This window comes from Puma concolor, chromosome A1, assembly GCF_028749965.1.
Source record: "Puma concolor isolate L17-30 chromosome A1, mPumCon1.1.hap2, whole genome shotgun sequence".
NCBI classification, from domain to species: domain Eukaryota; kingdom Metazoa; phylum Chordata; class Mammalia; order Carnivora; family Felidae; genus Puma; species Puma concolor.
In genome coordinates this window covers 234424200-234445797 of record NC_141667.1, presented here as the reverse complement: position 1 = coordinate 234445797, position 21598 = coordinate 234424200, and the positions used below count along the sequence as shown (strand labels likewise).

Sequence of the window (21598 nt, the reverse complement as noted above, 5' to 3'; positions counted from 1 at the left end):
AAAATTAACCTCGGGTGGCACGTTCGAGCCAAGTGATGGGAAAATAGAACAGGAGAATTCAAAAAAAAAAAAAAAAAGAAGAAGCAGCAGCCTGGAGGAATGTGGGAAATGAGACCCGAACTGCCATTCTGTGATTAGGTTTCATGCCTCTTTCGTGGCTCGGTCCCACATGGCACACTTCTCAAGGTAACCTCCAAACTAGCAAACTACCTCGGCGGAAATGTCGCCAGAACGGTAAAATTGTCGCAACTCTCCAGCCTCACGGAGTTAACGCCGTAATATGTATTTCCTGACTGTGTTTTCTAACCCAGGGTCCCTTCGACTTCCTACTCCATAGCTGCAACCCCAACAGTCTGGCAACCCCATTAAACAATACTAAAACTCCTCACTCGTTATCAGCAACTCCAATTGATGACTCATTTTTCACAGATCTAGGCCAAAACTTGCCAATAAGGAAACTAAATTTGATTGTCCTCTGCACCCTTCTAGGAGTTAAACAAAAAAAAAAAAAAAAAGGGAAAAAAAGGAAAAGCCTGGAATCTTACGGATGCTCCAGTGAGCCCTCCATTCTCTTGATCTGTCGGGGGGAGGGGTGTCGCTGGGCAGGCTCGTTACGTGACTGTAGGTAAAGGGGTCATTTATAGTCTAAGCTGGGACTTTACTATGCTTGCTAAACATGGACAGAAAAGCAGTTTTGTGGACACAAGCGCCCACTGGGTCTGGAGGTCTATATTTAAAACCTTTGCAGGAGCGCCTGGGTGGCTCAGTGGGTTGAGCGTCCCACTTCGGCTCAGGTCATGATCTCACGGTTCGTGGGTTCGAGCCCCGCGTCGGGCTCTGTGCGGACAGCTCGGAGCCTGGAGCCTGCTTCGGATTCTCTGTCTCCCTCTCTCTCTCTCCCTCTCTCTGCCCCTCCCCAGCTTGCACTCTGTCTCTCCCTCTCTCAAAAATAAATACACATTAAAACAAAATTAAAAACAAAACCTTTGCAGAAGTACAAAATTACGAAACGATAAAGTTGTTTCAAGCCACATGACAGACAATCAGGGAAGCTCTTCCTCTCCCTCAGGGTTTGGGCCTTCACTCGCCCTGTGCTTTCCAGGTATCCTGTATGGAGTCAGGTTGCTGCTTCAGGGTTCATTCAGGCTAATTCGAAACCTCATCTGGCTTTTTCATTTTTCACTTTTTTTTTTTCCTATTGTGTATTTTCGTGGCTAGGATGCCCCAACAGGACTAGAAGCTGCCGCTCAAAGCAGGCTCATACATTCTCGTGTTAATATCCGGCAGCCAACGGTACGTGTACCTGACGTGGTCAGAAGGCAAAACAAACTGACACAATCGATGGCACCTTAGAGTTTTCTAGTAACTTTGTGACAACCGCCCTTGCTTTCTACTCTGAGGCATTTCCTTTAAAAAAAAAAAAAAACGGGGTGTCACTCCAACTTTCAAGTTTACAGAATTTCCTCTTTTCAAAGCATCTCATTGAACTGCTCTTGCCCATGCTATCCATCATGGGACGTTTTCAACTACTGTTCATTTCTATTAGAGAAAAAGAATTTTAACCACCGCTGTGGTCATAAAAACTTTTCCTAAATCCTTGACAAGTGGTTGTTCACATTTTGTTGCAAGCCATCACCACCGTAATTTCTGTACCTAGTTGGTAGAGCAGTGGTTTTGGGAACAGGAACACTTTGCTTTGAGTTTCTCATTCACCACATTTAAGCTGTTTGAGTTCATGTCGTCACCCCCATTTTTCTTATCTTTATTTAAAAAAATTGTTTTTAATGTTTATTTTTGAGAGAGAGAGAGAGAGAGAGACAGAACATGAGTGGGGGGGGGCAGAGAGAGGGGGAGACACAGAATCTGAAGCAGGTCCCAGGCTCTGAGCTGTCAGCACAGAGCCCGACGCGGGACTCGAACCCACAACCGTGAGTGAGATCATGACCTGAGCCGAAGTCGGATGCTTAACCCACTGAGCCACCCAGGTGCCCCTCTCATCTTTAAAAAGGAGATAAGCACTCTGCCCAAAGACTGGCGAATGTCAAAAAGTTTTACAGAACGAGGAATTCAGATGTTATTTGTTGTTATTGTTCAACCCTATGTGGGGGGAATGATGTTATCTATTTTGTTGCCTTCAAATGCAAAAAATACAGCTGGACACACGGATAACATAAGCCTAATCACACTCCAGCCGACAGTATCCATATAAATGAACGGCTCCAAATCAAGATATGCATATATAAATAGACAATTTGGCAATGGGTTGATAGGTTTCTCCTTTTTAAAGCATCGCTCCCCCTGTGCCTGATAAGAGCAGATTTTTAAGTGTTATTTTTCACTAATGTCAACAGACAAAAGTCACCAGGTCTCCGGTCTACTGAGATGTGCCCAGTTCAGAAGGTATCAGATACTGCTGAGGCTCAGTGGAGGTCAGGGGCACAGCGAACGCACAGTGTTTTTGCAGAGAGGGCAGCAAAGGCAACCCAACGTGCGTTCCCTAAGTTCAAGGTTCTTCCGCTCTTATGCAAATCCACCGCGTGCACAATTTCTACCTGGACACTTGAGGGCTGGGGGGACCAAGGCCAACATGAAGCTCAGGAGATTTGCTGAGAGTAATAAAGTCCATTGTATCTGGCCCACGAGTAGCAGGTTTTCAACCACCAAACATAAAACTGTGGTAGCCTAGAAGTAGGGTAAAATCTCTGAGCCTTTCTAGTTCTTGGCATCCTTTTTTAGAGGAGGAGTTGGATTTCCAACATTGGTCAATGGGTACAAAGTTTCAGTTATGGTAGGTGAGTCCTCGAGATCCACCATAGGACACAGTACTAGTTTACCATGCTGTGGCCTATATGGAAACATCTGCTAAGTGGTATCATTCACTCATGCATTCATATATTCAATGGGAGGAAACTCTTGGAGGCGATGGGTGAAATTTATGGCATTGACTGCGGTGATGGTTTCATGGCTGTGCGTTTACCTCCAAAGTCATTAAACTGTATACGTCAAATCTGTACAGTGTTTTGTACATCAATCATACCTCAATAAAAATTTTTTTTTTTTAATTTTTTTTTTCAACGTTTATTTATTTTTGGGACAGAGAGAGACAGAGCATGAACGGGGGAGGGGCAGAGAGAGAGGGAGACACAGAATCGGAAACAGGCTCCAGGCTCCGAGCCATCAGCCCAGAGCCTGATGCGGGGCTCGAACTCACGGACTGCGAGATCGTGACCTGGCTGAAGCCGGACGCTTAACCGACTGTGCCACCCAGGCGCCCCAATAAAAATTTTTTAATACTAAAAAGAGCACCAGCAACGATGCCTACTAGGCTCTCATTAGGTCAGGGAACTTTTTTTTTTTTTTTTTTTTGGTTAGAAGTCTATTTTTTTTAAAGGTGGGGTATAATTGATACATAACATTGTATTCGTTTCAAATGGAGAGAGTAATTTGCATGTATTACCATACAATCACCAAAATAAGTCTAGTTAACATCTGTCATCATACATAGTTAAGCAACTTTTTTTTTTTCTTGTGATGAGCACTACCAACATCTATTCTCTTAGCAACTTTCAAATATGCGATACGGTATTATCAACGATAGTCCCTATGTCGTGCATTACATCCCCAGGACTCAGTTACTTTATCACTGGAACTTGGCTTGATCACCTTCACTTATTTTTCACACCCCTCACCCCACCACCAATCTGTTCTCTGTTATCGATAAGCTTGGGGGGTTTTGCTTTGGATTCCACATGTAAGTGAGATCAGACAGTGTTTGTCTTTTTCTGCCTGACGTCTTTCACTTTGCATAATGCCCTCCAAGTCCATCAATGTCCCAAGTGGCAGGACTCCATTTTCGTGGCTCAGTAATATTCCTTTGTGTCTACACAGGCCACATAGTCTTCATTCATTCACTGATGGACACTTAATTTGCTTCCATAAATGGGCTACTGTAAGTAATGCTGCTATGAACTTGAGGGGGCACGTATCTTTGACATGGTGGTTTTGTTTTCTTTTGGATACATATCCAGAGTCAAACTGCTGGATTACGCGGTAGTTCCATTTGTAATTTTTGGAGGAACCCCCAAAAACCTCCATGTCGTCCATAGTAGCTGTGTAAATTTAGAGTTTCGCCAACAGGGCACAAGGGTTCCCTTTTCTCCACATCCTCCCCAATACTTAGTATTTCTTGTCTTTTTGATAATGGCCATTCTGACAGGTGTCAGGCAATAGCTCATCGTGGTTTTGATTTGCATTTCTTAGGTCAGGGAATCCTAACATACTGTATGTGTTTGCATACCCTGAGTAAGGTTTTGCCCTTGCAAAGACAGAGGGGGAAAAACAACATATTTTGTGAAATGGAAACATTCCACTCGAGCCCTAAGTCTCGTACCAGCTTATGCTTATCGACACCCTACTTTATGGGTTATCAGGGATTCTCAGTCCTGGGTCCATGCTAGAATCTCCCAGGTAATTTGTTATGAACCTTAGGCTCTACTCCAGAGATTCAAATGCAATTAATAATTCGTGGAGTATTCTAATACTCAGCTAGGGTCGAGAGCCATTGATATTTGAGAGGCAGCTCCTTTGGGACCTAGTGCTCATTCCTTTGGAAGTGGTGGGCCATTGGAGAACCGAGTGCGAGAAGTCTCAGAGTATCTGTGCACGAAGACCTGTCTCAGATCTCGTCTTTCTTCTCTTTGAATTTTTGTTTGAGCATTCGAATGACTTCTGGCTCTAGTCAACCTAGAACCGGGAGCTGAGCGTGTGTTTTTAAAATAAATATCCCAAATGCACATTTTTGCAGACAGTACCTTATTCTTTCCTTCTATTATTGCCGTGCGCTGAGTTATGCTCTCAATCCTGTTTCCTACGTTGCTGTCAGGATCCAGGATCAGGGGCTCATCATTATTGGAGCAGAAGTCATATCTATTTAAAAAAAAAAAAAGTAGGTCATTACTATGTTGCTTTGTAGCATGGTAGCATGGTCCAGTCCAGGGTGACAGGTGGAATCAAAATCATCACTGGTTAAGTCCTGAGATAACAAGATAACAAAACACATTCCCTTCTTTCCCTTGGAGTGTCCCCCCCATCCACCCTTAGAACTTACAAACAGAAAACACATTTTGCTTGAACTGAAAGAAACCCACACCAGCGTATCTTCGTACATCCTTCCTGTCCTAAATGTTAAATACTAAGTAAAAATGCAAAAATTAGGAAATTGAATATCTAGATTTTAATGAGTTCATGGAAGAGGAAACATGCAAACACAGGGGAAAAAAAGTTACGTTAATGAATGGAAACCTCAAGGAAATAATAGCATTTCACATCTATAAAAGGTTGGCTTTTAATCAGAATATTCCATTATACAGCTGATTTTTTTCCAGGGCTAATTAAGTGTATATGGAAACACACAGCATGAAGCAGTTATTAAATTCAGTCTATTTCTTTCCAAGTTTGGGGAGATCATGAGAAGCTCTTTAACTGCTTAGGCCTCGAGTGTTTAATTATAAAACAATCTCCTCTGTTTCTAAAAGTCCATGAAATCTCTTATTAAGCTAGCTAGTAGAGTACCCTTTTAAAGACAGAAGGTAACATGCTCTCTCAAACACACATTATTATCAGCAAACTATGGTTTTCGTATGGTTTACTACCCAAATTTTGGGGTAAATCTTTATTTGCCATGTATCATGTTCTACATAACCCAGGTTCTGCGTGAATTAAAAAAAATCCCAAAAACAAAAAAGACACTTCCGTCCACTCTGACCCAGTCAGGAGTATCTTCACTGGCCCTGCTGCCCGCTGGCTTTTCCCACCTCAGACCATTACCCGAATGTTCGCATTTTTAGTGGAAACCTTTCTGCTCCAAAGTTCCAAAGGGCGTACTGAAGAAAGTCCAGGCTTCCTTGTCTGATAGTCAAGACCATCCACAACGCATTCCCTACCCAGAATTTGTGGTGAGCAGAGAGCCTGCTGGGCTCTAATTTATGCATGTCGTGGGCAGATTATGGAGCTTTTCCAACCAGCAGGAACTTCAGCCTCCAGGCTGTTCCAGGAGGAACAGCCCAGTTCCAGAAAGAATGAGCGGTTGATCCAGGGCAGCCAATGGCAGCAATGATTGACATAAGATGATAGAGAATAAAGTAGGTGAGGAAGAAGGTCGGATAGATGGGACTGTGATGACCAGGAAAAAGTTCTGTGATTATCCCTCTCCTTGAGCTGAGAAGGGGCTCCGGACTGTTCAACCACTGAGTCTCTCTGGGTGGTCTCCCCTCCGGGCCTGTCAAGTCCTCCCCCAGAGCACTGACCACTTTCTAAGTGGCCCCCCCTGGGCCAGCCGCTCCAGGGGATGGGGCCCCATCTGCTTAGTCACTCCGTCCTCACAGTAAGGCAAGGGCCTAGCGTGTAATTGGCACTCCATTAACACCTATAAACATCCACACCTGCACGGGGGACAGATACGCTGTTTCTAGTAAGAGCTTTCATTTAACTGTTCGTTATTTTCAAACATACTGGTTAAGTAGAAACCTAATGTACTAAAGCCCCACAGACTCACCGCCCAGACAGAAGTTATCAAGATTTTGCCACAGCTGTTCAGGCCTATCCTTATTTCTTTCCGTTTTCTCTTCTGTGAAGTATTTTGAAGCAAATCTCAGACATCGTGTCATTTCAGCCCTCCGTATCCCTAAAAGAGCGCACACCTTCTACGATAACGACGCCATCATCACGCCTAACTGTACCAGCTCCGTGTATCAGGCTTGCCCAGATGTTTTTAAAATGTCTCTCTTCTAGACTCTTAAAAATTGAGAACAAACTGAGGGTTGATGGGGGGGTGGGAGGGAGGGGAGAGTGGGTGACGGGTATTGAGGAGGGCACCTTTTGGGATGAGCACTGGGTGTTGTATGGAAACCAATTTGACTATAAATTTCATATATTGAAAAAAAAATAAAATGGCAGGAGATATTGAAGACATAAAAAAAATGCCTAATATGGAGGCTAAATAAAATTATGCTCATGTTGTTTTTAAAAAAATAAATTAATTACAAAATATATATAAAATAAAATAAAACGTCTCTCTTCTACACAAGTTAGGTTATAAGATTTAAAATAAAAAAGAACAGTAAGGACTGGCCGTTCCGTAAGGAGTGGAAGCGATTTCTGCCAGATATGCCTGATCATCATCAGGGAAAATTGGTCAACATCTGAACTGTTGCTGATTAGCAGAAGAAAACGAACCCAAGAGGAATGATATCCTTTCTCCTCTAACTTGAAACACGTTAATGCCACAGTTTTGAAATCACACGTCATCGCGCTCTTTTTCGCGATCGGTATTCTCCGTTCTCTAGACTGTAACATCCCTGCCCTCGCATCTCTCACACACACTCAGTACGCACACGGGTATATACACGGGACATCTGCCCCCCACGTAGCTGGGGTTTCGTGCACACACGCACACCTGTATCAGGCCACTGCGTGTGTACTTGGTACCGTTCCCATCGAAGGGCTGAAATTCTCTTGTACCTGGAAAAGAAGCTTTGCATTTCATTCTTTCTTTTCCCCCCAAAGAAGGGACAAAGATCCAGGGACGCCTCACGCGGAGATCTTAATTGCATCCTTTTGGTCTTCAGGAAAAGGCAGAGAAATATGTTGGAGCCCAGCAAGTCTAGGCATTTCCCGAGGGAAGCGCGGTCTGCCGAGTTCACGTGGGGCTGTCAGCCTCTGACCCCCACCCCCGCCCCCAAACTCTGAGGGCGCTGACAGTGGCACCAGCCCTCCTATGGACACCACAGGTTGGCCCCGGTGCAAAGGTCCTCCGAGTGCACAGGACAGATTCTGTGGCTGTTTTCTAATTTGGGGACTGCTTTTTTTTTTTTTTTCCTTTTTCCCTCTTTGTAATTGGAACCATAAAAATAGAAGGTCATTTAGGAGCCTGACTATATAACAGCACTTGAAAAGAGATTTGGGGGGGGGGGGGGGAGGGGAATTTGCCGAAGCCTTAAGAATACATCAAGCTCTTGAGGAAGTAGATTGTGCCATGTTTGAAGATGCAAAGATAATCACTGTGCTGGGAACCGTCTTGAGGGGGGAGGAAGCCGAACAACAAGAGGAAAGCAGCGTTCACTCCTGATTTCGCACAGGAAGCCCACGGCACCTCCTGTCAAAGGGAGATAAGAAAGCTCCCAGGCACTATTCTGGACAAGGCCACGGTTATCAGCTTCAGCTCCGCGCGGTCCTCTCCATGCGCCCAGCCTCTGTCCCTTGCCTAATGAGCTTTCGGACTCCTGCCTCCATTTGCATACAGCGCGCCAAATACAAGAGCACGGGGGGGGGGGGGGGGGGGGGGGGGGGCGCGGGCGGTATTTATAACCATCGAGTCGCAAACGATTTCCGGGGTAAGAGTGTACTCTGTGTCATTTCATCAATTGCCCTGGAGGTGAAACAAATTCGCCTTGGACTAGAGATCGATGTCAAGACGTTAGACCCAAAGGGCCGATTATGTATCCAACACACGGCGCTGGAGATCCCTCCGTGTGACACGTCAGTCTAACTGCAAGAAGGAACCATCTGTGAGACTCTCCCACCTGGTCTAAGTAACCGGGTGGGTTCTTTCCGCACGTCATGGGAAAACACCACCCTCCAGAGATGCGCAGGACTCTACAGACCCACAAGCTTTGGGTTGAGGTTTCCTGTAGGGGTGACGGATGTGCCCTGTTCCCTTCACATTCATAAATATCTGGCTCCTCCGTGACCAAGGACAGATGAAGCCAGTCTGGGGCCACAGACAAAGGCAAAGCCAACACCGAGGTCAAAGCCACAATCTTCACTGCTGGTCCTCACAGGCAAGCTAACCGGCCACAGGCTATAACACACAGTATGCAATGTTATACTCTACTATAATAAGGGTATTTCCTACATGCTAAGCACCACGCTGAGTGATTCGTATACTCTATCTCCTTAATTCATACAACATCTTAAAAAGTAGGTACTACCATCCCCCCTTTAACGGATAGGGAAATTGAAGATTAGAGAGGTTAAGTACATTATTACCCAAGGTCAAACAGCTAGTAAATGGCGGAGGCAGATTACAAGTCAGTAATCTGATTAGTAAACGGATTACAAATTAGTTCTGACTCATTCCAGAATCTGCGCACTTAACCCTTACTCCATATGCAACACAACATCCATCAACTGTCCTCACATACCAAGAAATTGTTACACTTCAGTGCTTCTTTGTGTACAGGAAGAAAAGGCTTCTCAAATATTCACTACACAAACTGCATTACTGCGCTGGGGATGTAACGGGTTGTTTTGCTTCGTTTTGTTTTGGTTCTTTTTTAGCCCTTTGTGCAGTAAGGGTCAGCTTCTTTCCAAAATTTGGCAAACACCCTCATCACACAACCAAAACATGTTACGCGCCCAAAGCGTGCACATTCCACGATTACAGCTTCTATTAGAACGCCTTTTGTCATCCGAGTCTCTGAACTCGGTTCCTATTCACCTTTACAAATCCTTTAAGTCACCTTGACAGGAAATGCCATACAGACTGTATCCCAAGGTGTCCCTTTGTGTTCACCTGTGCATTTCTTAGTGCTGGCTTTGAGCAGTTCCGATTTTCAGACTGTCTTCATTCCTCCTGCCTCTCTTTCCCCTTCCCCCGACCTCAAAGGCAGAGCCCACACTTTCTTTAGAGGATGGACTGTCACATCTCCTGGAATGAGAAGGGAGAGTCCAGCTGGGTGGGCTTTAGCCGCTGATGGTCAGTATCTGTGTATTCTTTGTTGTGGCACTCTCCTAACGGCCCGACGCTTCACTGAGCCTTTCTAGAAACTGACCACGTGTTTGGTGCCTGTAACGGTAGCCAGGCCTCCTATGGTTATCTAATACAACTTCTCATTTCTTAAATGATTTCTACCAAATTTAGGAACCACCCCAATTCCGGAAGGTCTACTCCACAGCCTGATTCTCAAGATGAAGACACACGGGTGTGGTTTGTTTTGGATTGCCTTTCACCCCATGGTAAATAACTGATTAGCTGACCTTTCCTTCAACATTTCGCTTCTGCTAAATCCTGACTCTCGGTTGGTGAAGGGAAACTGGCAGTTACTGGGCTGATACTACTGTGCCTCAGCTAGGGAGCTACAGACATTTAAGTCCAACTAATTCTCACAGCCCCCCTTCGGCGAAACAGGCATTATCATGCCGGTTTCAAAAATTGCTTTACTACGAAGGAAACCGGGACTCAGAAGAAGCAGACCTGGGATCAGACCCCAGATGGTCTCAAATCTTTCTATCACACCAGAATTCAATCCATCACACATGACACGTTCTGTTCCCAAGAAACCTCCCCAAACCCTTCTCACCACGCTTCACAGGGTGAATGTGGCTCAGAGTCACGGGTGAGAGGAAAACTCTGGGGGTCCTCGGAATCTAACTGGTGCAAAGTCAGACACCAAGAGAAAGTGAAAAACTGGCTTTCAAAAAGCACCTAGTCCTTTGGTGGAGGGTGAAAGGGGCCGAGGGATGTTTTATAATTACATTTTTGACATAAATTCCGCTTTGTTTTGATCATAAAAATGTTCTGATACTAAAATTATAGGAACTCTTGGGCTGCTACTGGCTGAATTTTATCACTTAAAAAAAAACGCGCAACAAAAGAACAAATCCAACTTTTATCACCATCTCTGTCTTCCCCTGTGACCTACTTGTGTGGGCACGATTGCTGGACGTGTTCTGGGACGCCCTAGGATGAAGGACATGTTCTAGGATGTTCCAGGATGAAGCTGGCCTGTTCGACTATGAACTCCAATACACTCGTGGCGGGCAGCTGACTTTAAAGAGGGCCTCTGGGGTGGGGCTGTGCAGCGATGGGCTGCCTATTCGAGCCTGAGTCATGCCTAGGAATGAATGTATGCCTCAGTTTATAATTAAAGCACAATTAGTTGGAAAAGAGGCTCTAGAAAGCTCTATGAAGTCTCAGGACGGAGAATAACCTCCCTCTCTCTTTTTTTCCTTCTTTGGACGATGAAATCGGAGGACTCCTGGTGGGGTGGACCCTGCTTCTCTGTTTAAGGGGGTCTGACTGCACGTGCTAACTCTGATTAGAATCTGTACAGAATACCGATCGTTTCAAGTTAGGAAACCAAAGGGGAGAGGAGAGCAGTAACGAAGAGCAAATCGAGGCTGTAAAGTGTCTTTAAAGAAGAAAAGAAAAACTAGAAAGGAAAAAAAAGACCACCTGGCAGCCTGCCAGAGGGCACGGCCAGGACTGGTTGCCCATTATGGCGCACCCTCCTCTAGAAGAGCCTGATGTAAACTTTCCTCCGCTACTGTGCGTGTCGTGTCAAAACATTAGTGACCGTGTGCCTGAGCCATCAGATGAACAGAATCTGCAAACACCCTCTGCTCCCCTCCTCTCACGTTCTCTCCAAACACATAAAACAATATAGGGGAGGGGCCGCTGGCAGAAAAAAGGTGTGGAGTTGGAAGGAGTGTTTAGACAGAATGGTTCCTGCTCCTCGTGCCCCAGGAAAAGGGCCTGGGCCTTGGGGGTGGTCACGGGGTCACGCCGAGGGGGTTCTGGACGAGTGACGACTCTTGCGCACGGAGAGACCTTGTGACGCCTCGGAGCCCATACTGAAAACTACTTCTGGTCTGCACGGAGAGGGGGGAGTGGAGGCGGCTTTTCAGGGATTGAAGGCTCTGGCCCAGCTCCTTGGACAATGGTGGAGGTGATCCAGAGCCCTGACCACCTCTGTTTCGATAAGAGCTTTTCCGTGAGCGTCTTGGCCTGGGCCACTTCCTGCTCTCCAGGGTCTCCTGGTCCATTCACACTCAGGACAGGGCCTGTCTTTCCAGGCTCTGCCTTCCTTCCTTTCTTCTCTCTCCCTGCTTGCTTCCATCAAGAACTCCAAGCTCTCCCTGATTCTGTCCCTCTTTTACAGAATCTGAGCCAGGGCCAAGGTGTCGTTGCAACCCTATCACCCGGGTGACAAAGGGTGAATACTCACGTGGCCACACCCGGATGTGGGTCTTAACAGGAACGCCTACTTTGTTCATTCCTTTTTCTCCTGAGTAGAAGGCTGGTCAGCTGAGGAAGGGTGATCTGATAAATAAGAAATCTTTAGCGAGATCTCCAGAGTGGCCACCAATAACGCCTTTTAACTTAAGGAGTCTTAAATAAGTGTTACCTCTAAATATTTCAAACTGTTGCTGCCTTTTGATTTCATGGAAAAGAAGAGAGCAGATTACTGGTCACACAGCTGTCAACGTGCAAATGTCCAGAGAGCCTTCACGGGGAGAAGCGGGGAAGCACGACATCAGGAACGCAGAATGTGCAGCTAGTCTGATCCGAGTTCCAATCACGCTTTTACAACTTCCTAGTTCGGTTACCCTGGACGGCTAAAGCCCAACCTAGAGAACCACAGTCCCAGAAAACTGCTCATAGGACTCCCATTCTTTTCGGTCCTTTGAACATTTCTGAAATAGAGGGATCGTATCACCTGTCATCAATGTTGCTTTGATGTTAACGCCACTGATCAGCGCTAAGCGCTCTGATGACTTCCGGTCCCGTGACACTCACTACAGGAGAAACGTTGTGGAGTCTGTGTATTCCACGTCCCGAGGATTAGGACAGGAGAAATCGCTTTTCTCAGACTTCAGTTCCCTGGAAGGCTGTACCTCTCTTGGTTTGTTTTCATCCGATGGGCCCCCCCCTTTACCTTGCGAACGTCGATTTCATTTCTCTTTCTCTCTCTCCACAACTAGAAAGTAAAAGCACATGGACCCTATCTCTGCACTAGCCTGATGGCATTTTCTCCTTTCATTCAGATTATTTGTTGTACTCTTTGTGAACCGCCTCAAATCCCTTGGGAAACGGATGTGCTCTTGGCCTCCCTGACTCAAAAGAAGCCACCCCATGTTCCTACGTCTTACTAGTTTTCTTACAGGGGTTAAAAGGCGAACAGCAGGGAGATAATTCACAGAAGATCCTTTGCATCGGTGAACACCAGGGTGGCACTCAACGAGTCAATCGATGCAATTGCTTAGCACCGTAGATGGACTGATAACGTTACTTGTCATTTTATTATCTCCCTAGGTTAAGAACTACTTAAGAGCAGGGGCTATGTCCTGTTCGTGATGATGACCTCAGGGCCTAACCCAGCCACCTGGTGAACACGAGAGGGGAACACCCGTCTCTTGCTCAGTTGGCTGTCTGATGAGAAGAGTGACCCCTGACGATGGCCTGACTAGATGTGGACTCAACCCTGTGTCAGGCGTCAACCCTGCCATCCATCACTTACCTCAAACGCGCTGAAAAACGGGGCACTGCTGACCCTCAAATGACCTCACATGTATCCCCTCAACTAAGCACCGTGTCACCACCATCAGTGGCTGTCCATTCACGGCGAGGAGTGTTAATGGAGACAGAGGGTCTGCCTGGGACCCGGACGAACTCCTCACCGCATTATCCGTACGTGACAAACGGACACTCATGGACAATCTCAACTAAGACGGTGACATGTGGAGAAGCATCTTCTGGTCTAACAGAAAATAGAAGACCAACCAGCAATGGTCGTCGCCTTTCCTCAAGGGTGGACAAAAATATTGGCTCATAAGTATGAGTCCCATTCGATTAAAACAAAAAGATACATATTCATACATACTCCATTTAAGAAGTAGAATTGTGTTCTCTGAAAAAAGTAGAAGACCTAGTTCCTTCTGTTATTAAGGAACATACACATCTATTGAAGAAGCAAGTCAAATGCATGCTCACGTATCAGAATATTTAAAAAAAAATACCCGAATATAATTGAGTGCAGGCGAGTGAAATGCCAAGAGCCCATGTGGTGCCATCGCTGGACAAGACTTGGGGTCAATGAACGTTTGAATTGCTGAGGCAGAACTCACAAATGCGAGGAGATTCAGGATATCATAGCTCCTTTAATTTCCTAAAACAATCTGAAAATTCTGCCATTTCTGGTCCCATCTTAATTTCTTTGGAGTAAATCACCTTCGTCAGAAGACCTGTCTAAAGACGCAAGCATGTTTCCTGGGAGGACATTACCCTAACGGCATGGGACCATTTTGTCAGAAGACTGTCAGCTTTCACAGCGTACTAATATATGCACGATGCCACCTCGAAAGGAAACTGCTTTGCACCGGGCAGCCCCAGAGCAATCCGAAACTACTGGACGACTGCCAGCAAATAAACTTACGTGCAATGCACCAGCCACGGAGTTAAATACTTGATATGCATTAGCTCCTTTAATCCCCCCAAACAATCTTATGATGTCAGTGCTATTATCTCTACTGTGCAGATCAGGAAACTTGGACCCACAGAGGTAGTTTATTTTACCCAGAAGCTGGTAGACAGTAGCAGGTGGCACAGCCAGGGTTTGGGCTCCAGAGGCCATGACCTTTAACCCGAGACTATATTTTTCTGCATCCTAACGCTTCTTAAAATTGGTTCTTGATATCATGAACATCGGCCCCTCTAAACATATTTGCTTTCTGGATCATGAGCTTTTGGCCCTAAATTACTCAATTTAAGGTCTAAATAATTGTTGTAGAACCAATCCTAGTAGTGAAAATGAAGTGACTGGTTGACAATGTGCCAGAAGACGCTCAACGATAGACTCTGACATGTCAACCAGGGCTGGTTTCCTAACAAGGTACTTAAACTTTCTGTAACTGGTAATAATTACAGTAGCTGCCTCACAGAAGCTCTGTAATAATTAAATGAGACAACACACATAGAGCACAAATTGAGCACTTAACATCCTCTAGATAAGTGCTCAATAATTTTCAGCTATAAAAGAAATAAACATAGAAGTCCTAGGCCAGAGGGTCTTCTACTGGACATACTCTTCTATTTGGCTCTACGTGGTCTCTAAATGCCCACTTTTATTTTCCTCACCTTACTTTTTCACCCTCACAAGACAGAATTTCTCAACAAGGTAGCAATTAGTGATCGTCTTACATCATTTTCAATGATGAAGGCAAGGCATACGGAACATTAAAAGCCTAAGGAAAGGCAATAATGCCTTTCCTTAAATTTCCTTAAATGATGCCTCCAGCTCATTTTTTAAAAAGCTCGAGTGAAAACCCACGTTCTTGGAGTTTAAGGCTTTGGTCTTCAGACATGCAGGACAGCATGTACATGACACGTGCTAATGACGTGCCACAGGAGGAAGACGACCAAAAAAGGAGCCTATGAAAGTCTATCGGTCTGTAAGAGTTACAGGGTGGGTCTGTGGGAAGGAGACAAAACAGCCAGGCATTAGCCAGGAAAGGAAATGATTGGCCGGCTCAATTGTTTAGCCCCTCACTCAAAGAATTCAACATCAGATCCGGATTCACTTTGCCAATTTTTGGCTTTAATTTTTCTGCACCCAACTCTGATGATCCGGCCAAATTCCTCTCCAAGCATGGCCTTTTCAACTCTTCAACCTACTCCCATCCTCATGCTACTCTGTCACATCTATGTTCCTTCCATTTGACATTCTAGGACCTCCCCGCCATCTTGAGGATTCAGATCTTACTTCCTCCGCGCGGTTTCCTCTAAACCGCAGTCCTCACCACCGACCTCCACTGAAGCCACGATGGTTCATTTATTCAACCAGATTACAGGCACCTTCCATGGAGACTCGATGCAATGTTATGGTGGAAATAATAAAAGGGAATAATAAACAGGAAATCAGAGACTTGGGTCTAGTCCTGGGTTTGCCATTAACTAGCTGTGAGGTGAGGGATAATTCTTTATCTTTGAGCCAGTTTCTCCTCTATAAAGCTCTTTTTAATCGCTGAAATTCCCCAATTCTAAGTGAATTAAGCATTCAAAGTGACTAGATCAGGGCCTGCTGAGGCTCAGATTTGCAGCCACCATGTTTTTATTTTATTCAGTCATCAACTGCAAACCCTATGCTCTCTCCTTCATGGTCTTTTGTCCCCCCTTACTCTTCAAATCCTTTGCCTTCCTGTGCCTCTTGCAAAAATCCACAGCTTTTGTGAGCCCTCTGAGGGCTGAGTGCTTGCTGAATCCTGATCCGGAAAAATCAATCCTGAACAACAAATAAGGGAACGCAACTTCCTTGCAAAGGATCAAATAAATACCCCTGCATGGGGAGAAAGTCCCAGAGAGGGCCAGTGCCACCAGAGTCAAAGTGTCAAGTGGACCGTTTGACTTGCTACCCTCTTCAGGTTGGTCTGATTTAGACCTGCTCATCCCACTGGGGTTCATGCCCCCTCAAAGGGTCTATTCCCACCTGTAGGTCTGGGGCCCAAACCAGAGCAGGTGGTCTGGTCACCAGTTCCCAAAGTAATTGTGAAATGTGAATCCACTTCTCCCATCTGCTGCTAACCTCTTTCTCCTCTCCCCTCCCATCCTCGGTGCGACTCTGACTCAACGGGTAGACTTTGTGAGATCACTGGGGACAGGAGTAAACCCAGTGGGCTAAGCCAGTGCCTCCCCAAACCCGTCCCCTCAAGGATTTCTGCTCCTTCCTCTGGGAGCCCATAGGGGTGCACTCAGAGGAGTCCCGTGGGATACCAATGGAAAGTAACCTTCTGAAATGCCAAACTACTTAGCCTCTCTTATTACCTGAAAACACCTGAGAAAGAATTTTTTTTAAGTTTGTTTTGAGAGAGACAGAGTGCAAGGGTGGGGGTGGGGAAGAGAGAGAGAGAGACAGAGAGAGAAAGAGAGAGAGAGAGAGAGAGAGAGAGAGAGAGAGAGAATATTTTAGGCAGGCACTATCAGCACAGAGCCCAACTCGGGGCTTGATCTTACAAACCATGAGATCATGACTTGAGCCAAAATCAACAGTGGGAGGCTTAATCGACTCAGCCACCCAGGCACCCCAAGGAAGAACTTTCTGAGCTTCGGTTTCCTAATGGGGAAATTATGTCCATTATGTAGAACTGTAGAGATTAGGGATAATATGTGTAAACGGATGAGGGCAACTTTGGCACCAGGGAGGGCTCATTGATTCCATCTATTATAGCTGTTACCATTAAGTAGACAGTGGCATTCAAGGTGACAAGACACCCCCAAGGCTTCTAGAGAAAGTATGAAGAAACAAGTTCCAGTGACTTGAAGTGCATTATAAGACACCACCTGGCCATAGTCTAAATCCATCACATCCTTTCTACACAATACATCAGGCTCTACTTTTTCACCTAAAAGGGCAGTGAAGTTACATTAAAACCACAGACTAGAGTCCATGTTTCAAGAAACAGTCGACTGATTTTATTCTTTGTGCTACACAGTGTGGGGGGAGAAAAAGTCTACTAAGTCAGTGGAGATCTAATCAAAATGTAGATTTCTAAGAGCAGGTGCATGTTTTATAAGTAATTTGTCCTATTTATCCATGACCTAAGGCTCCTGTGTCAGGACAGGAATTTGTAGATTCGGTCATGAAAACGCCCACTCAATTCTTAAAAATCTGTGAACACGGCCCGAAATAATTTGAGAGACTCTGCCGATCTTTGCAAGGAACCTTCCCAAACTGTGTGTCGTTGCCTTCTGGTAGTCCTAATCGCGGGACGCTATGCTGAATTTTGCTCAAAAAATCCCTATAGAAATCATTCTGCGTAGACTTCCTATGACTCAGCCTTTTGGTTTAATTTAAACACATAATGAAATGCTTGATAGCAATTACAGGAGACAGTTAATTCATTAGAGACAATTATTCATCAGACTCGCTGTATTACCACGAGGAGTGGGAAAAAGAGGAACATCTCACAAAGCACAGGAAAGTGGCAGAGAGGCATTTGGCAAACAAACTCGTGCTCTGTTCTCAGGACTTTGCATGAAATATTAACAAGGGCTGTTGTCCAAACATTCACATTGGACAACACGCACTTCCTCGTCCAGCAATTATATAATAGAAAGCAAGAAGTTTCTCATTAGTAAGTGAACGTTCACTTTTCGCTTGTGATGAAAGCCTCCTGTATAAGACGGCCAGATTTATTTGAACTTGTGTGTTCAAGCTCAAAGTGCTGCTACGATGGTCTTTGGCGCATTAGTCTTCAAAAGCCCCCGTTTCGATTCGAGGTCTTGTATATGGCAAATTAAAATTCTCGATAGCATGGCTGGCTTGAGTCCACAGATCCATACCACACGCTGCACAGAAAACATGTCAAGAGACACATGGATGCAAATCGCATGTATACCCTAGAGGAACGTGGTAAATATTAAAACATGCAGTGTGTGGTATTTCCAAAAGAAGGGGTCTTCTTAAATTATGCTTCCCTCTCACACCTGATCTATGTTTGGCCCCCAGGAAAGATGTTGACCTTTTCAATGTTTAAATTGTTAACACTTCCAGTTTGTAGCTAGAAGACAGAATATGGGACATGAAACTCTTTCAATAGTAATAATAATAAATAATAATAATAGACATTCAAGCTGGCGGTCAATTAAATCCTTGAGTGCGTTTCTAATTAACTACCATTAACAACTGTTTTGTTGTGGTCCTGTTCGTTGTGTGCATCAGTGGGGTATGGAGAATTATGCTTCTCTCAAACGATCTACCCCTCACACATCCCTAATGATTCAGGCCTTCCTCTTTTTGCCAATTTGCTGATGGAAACAATAGAGAGATGCAATTAAGCAAGCCCTTCTCGGAGTTCCTAGATGCCTCCGCCTTCCCTCATTTTGTAGGCTGCCTCCCATCCCCACCCCTACCAAGAAGACCTGCGAACCACACTCAGCCCCAGAGTGGTCCGCTTTCCCTAGACCGCCCCCTCCCCCACCCAGTCCTCTACTGCTGGGCAGGTGGAGAGTGTTCAGAAATGGGACATCAAACTGTGTGACCGAAATTATTACTTCCCATGAAACTTCTAAAGCATGTAATTATGGGGAGACTCCAGCAGACGGGACTGGCTTTAGGGTTTTGGAAGCAGTTCCTCGAAATTCCACCTCCGTCTACGGGGTGTTTTCTTCCAAAATCCACCATTTTCGCTCAGGCAGAGCACTCTGCCCCCTTCACCTTCCATGAGCTGAGAATCCAATTACACGTCTCACATTCCGAGGGCCTCGCTGGCCGAAGACCAAACAAAACAAGCACAGTTTGAGGGCTAACTGGGCAAAGAACGATAATGCCTTTGCTTGGGTGGGCTGGACGAAGACTGGAGAAGGTAGTCCAGGTTGGCAGTGAGGAAAATGTGGGTTGACACCAGTAGTGGGGAAGCTGTGGGGTTTTCTTTTTTAATGGGTAATTACCGGCATTATAATTACCGAGGCGGTTCTCTGTAGCACAGAACACATGCTTACCCGTCAGCCTTTTCCTAACAACCATTGTATTTTCACGAGCTGATTTTTTCAGTGAGTTTGGCATTGATCCTCAGAGTTAATCCTCAGATCAAATTGCTTTGTGATTTGTAAGAAGCAGAAGGGAAACATCAGTGTGCAACAACTAGGAAATCATTTCAAGCTTTTTTGAATGCAGAAAACGTCATTTTTAAGTGATTTTCTCATTTCACTCATGAATAGCTGTGTATTATAGGAAAGGGGAAGCGGGGCAGTTACCATCTACAGAAGGGGAAATTGAAGCACAGATTAAATAGCCGGCCAAGGTCACACAGAAGTCAGGGCCTGTGCCAAGAATAGAACCCACTTCCTCGCTTCCCAGGTCTCTGTCCCTGAGACGAGGGAATACGTATAGATAAAATAAGTAATTCCCAAATATGCTGGATCTTACAGAATTAAAACATAAATGCTAGCGGCCAACGGTGGGGATCTTTGTTTTGTACACGGTTGGCGTGAAAAGTAGGTGACTGCCAGTGCATTTGGGTCGAATACTGATGATGAGCAAAATGCATTTGCAAGATGCAAGCGATGTTTGGGGCGCCTGGGCGGCTCAGCCAGTCGAGCGACCGACTCTCGGTTTCGGCTCAGGTCATGATCTCACAGTTCGTGAGTCTGAGCCCTGCATCAGGCTCTGCACTGCCGCTGCCACTGTGGCGCCTGCTTGAAATTTCTCTTTCTCTCTCCCTCCCTTTCTGTCCCTCCCCATCTCGTGAGCACGTGCATGTGCACGACCCCTCTCTTAAATAAACATGAAGAGACATGTACCTTTTTAAAAAGATGCAAGCAACGTTTAATGCACGGGAAGGAGCCCAAGTTTCTCTCTGTGTCATCACGGACAGCCAGTAAAAGAAAATGAGGTTTTTCACAAAGAACTCAAAACACTTAACAATTCGTTCCACTAAAGGACACCAGGGTAGTCGGTGCTGCGACTCTATTATAATCAGTGTTACTGGTGACCTTGACAGTTAGATGGAGACAGAGAACTAAAGCAGCCTGTGACGGAAAGAACGCATGCTCTGAAAACAAAGCCGCGGTCATCAATGGTCACAGGCCTTCACCTTCCCTGGAGAAAAGACCCAAACACACTCATCATGTGACAAGTGGGCCTTAGTTTTAAAAAGAAGAAAAGGCCACCCCAGAAACAACTGGGTAGACCCTGGGCGCTGACAGGAAGGCGAGCTGCATTAATGGGTTAACGGCGAGTGTCAGGAAGGATGACCCGGCAGCGGCTAACCGCCACTCACCAGCCTCCTGTTTGTGGGGGGGCAGAGGGACCAGCCAGGCCTAGAATTCTCCAGTCGGTTACTGGCAGGTCCCCTTGGTGCTCAAGCACGTGCGAATAAAAGCCGTCTTGCAACATGTCAGACTCCTCCTGCGAAAATGTAACCGGTTGATCTGCAGTACCGACATCACACCAAGGCTGTCCTGTCTGTTCCTTATTTCCTCCTGGGCCCCCTAAATCCATCTCTTCCGCTTCCCAAAGAGGGTTCCCTTCCCTCCAGCCCAAGATTGTCACTCGTCCCTTGACAGACCAACCTCCACACAGCAGGCAACCTCGTCCAAACTAGTCCCAGGGCGGCATGTGGCGAAGGACCACACAAGCCAGACCAGCCCATCGCATGGGCGGGTCAGGAGTCCTACTTAGTTCTTCAAAATCCAGGGGGGGAGGTGAAGTTCTAGAATCTATCACGGGCTCGCCGAGGAGGAGTCAGCTCTCCCACATCCTACTCTGCCCCACCCTGGCCTTCGCCAACCCACAGGTCAGGATCACTTCCCTCCATGACCGAAACGAGTGAGCGAGACAGGCCACAGGCTGGGACGGTTACTTCACTTCCCCCACGGCACAGTTTTGTGTGCTTTTACTGTGACCGAACTCGTCTGTATGTCCTTCATTTTTCTTCTGAGAAAAAATCACGTTCCGTTTTCCTCAATTCTACAGCCCAGATCTACTACTTTTCCATTGCTCAAGCACAGGAAAAGTCACATTTTACTGTCCAAGACTTGGGTTCCCTTCTCGGAAGCGTTGGGTTAGAAATGGTCACTGTTGGGAAACTAGCTCTATAAGTGGGCAGAAAATTCTTCTCAAGTTCCTTAAAAGTTTGGAGGCTTGTTTAGAGAATTTTACCCCACTGCTAGCGGTAATCACAACCTTGCCTTCCTAGAACACTCTGTACCTTTTCCCAAACACGTTCTCTCACTTGATCCTCATCGTGTCTCTGTGAAGCGTGTGTAATTTATCTGTATTTTGTATGAACAGAGGCTATAAACTACACACATGTGAAAGGTGCC

The 21598-nt window shown here is 45.7% G+C and overlaps 1 protein-coding gene across 1 annotated transcript in view; it reads right to left on the bottom strand.

The window, feature by feature from the left end:
* FLT1 (fms related receptor tyrosine kinase 1) overlaps positions 1 to 21598 on the bottom strand; it is a 176805-nt gene that overhangs the window by 88345 nt on the left and 66862 nt on the right. The window contains exon 12 of the mRNA XM_086714524.1: positions 4812 to 4926. Within this exon, the coding sequence (XP_086570650.1) occupies positions 4812 to 4926 (115 nt within the window). The remainder of the gene's footprint in view (positions 1 to 4811; positions 4927 to 21598) is intronic.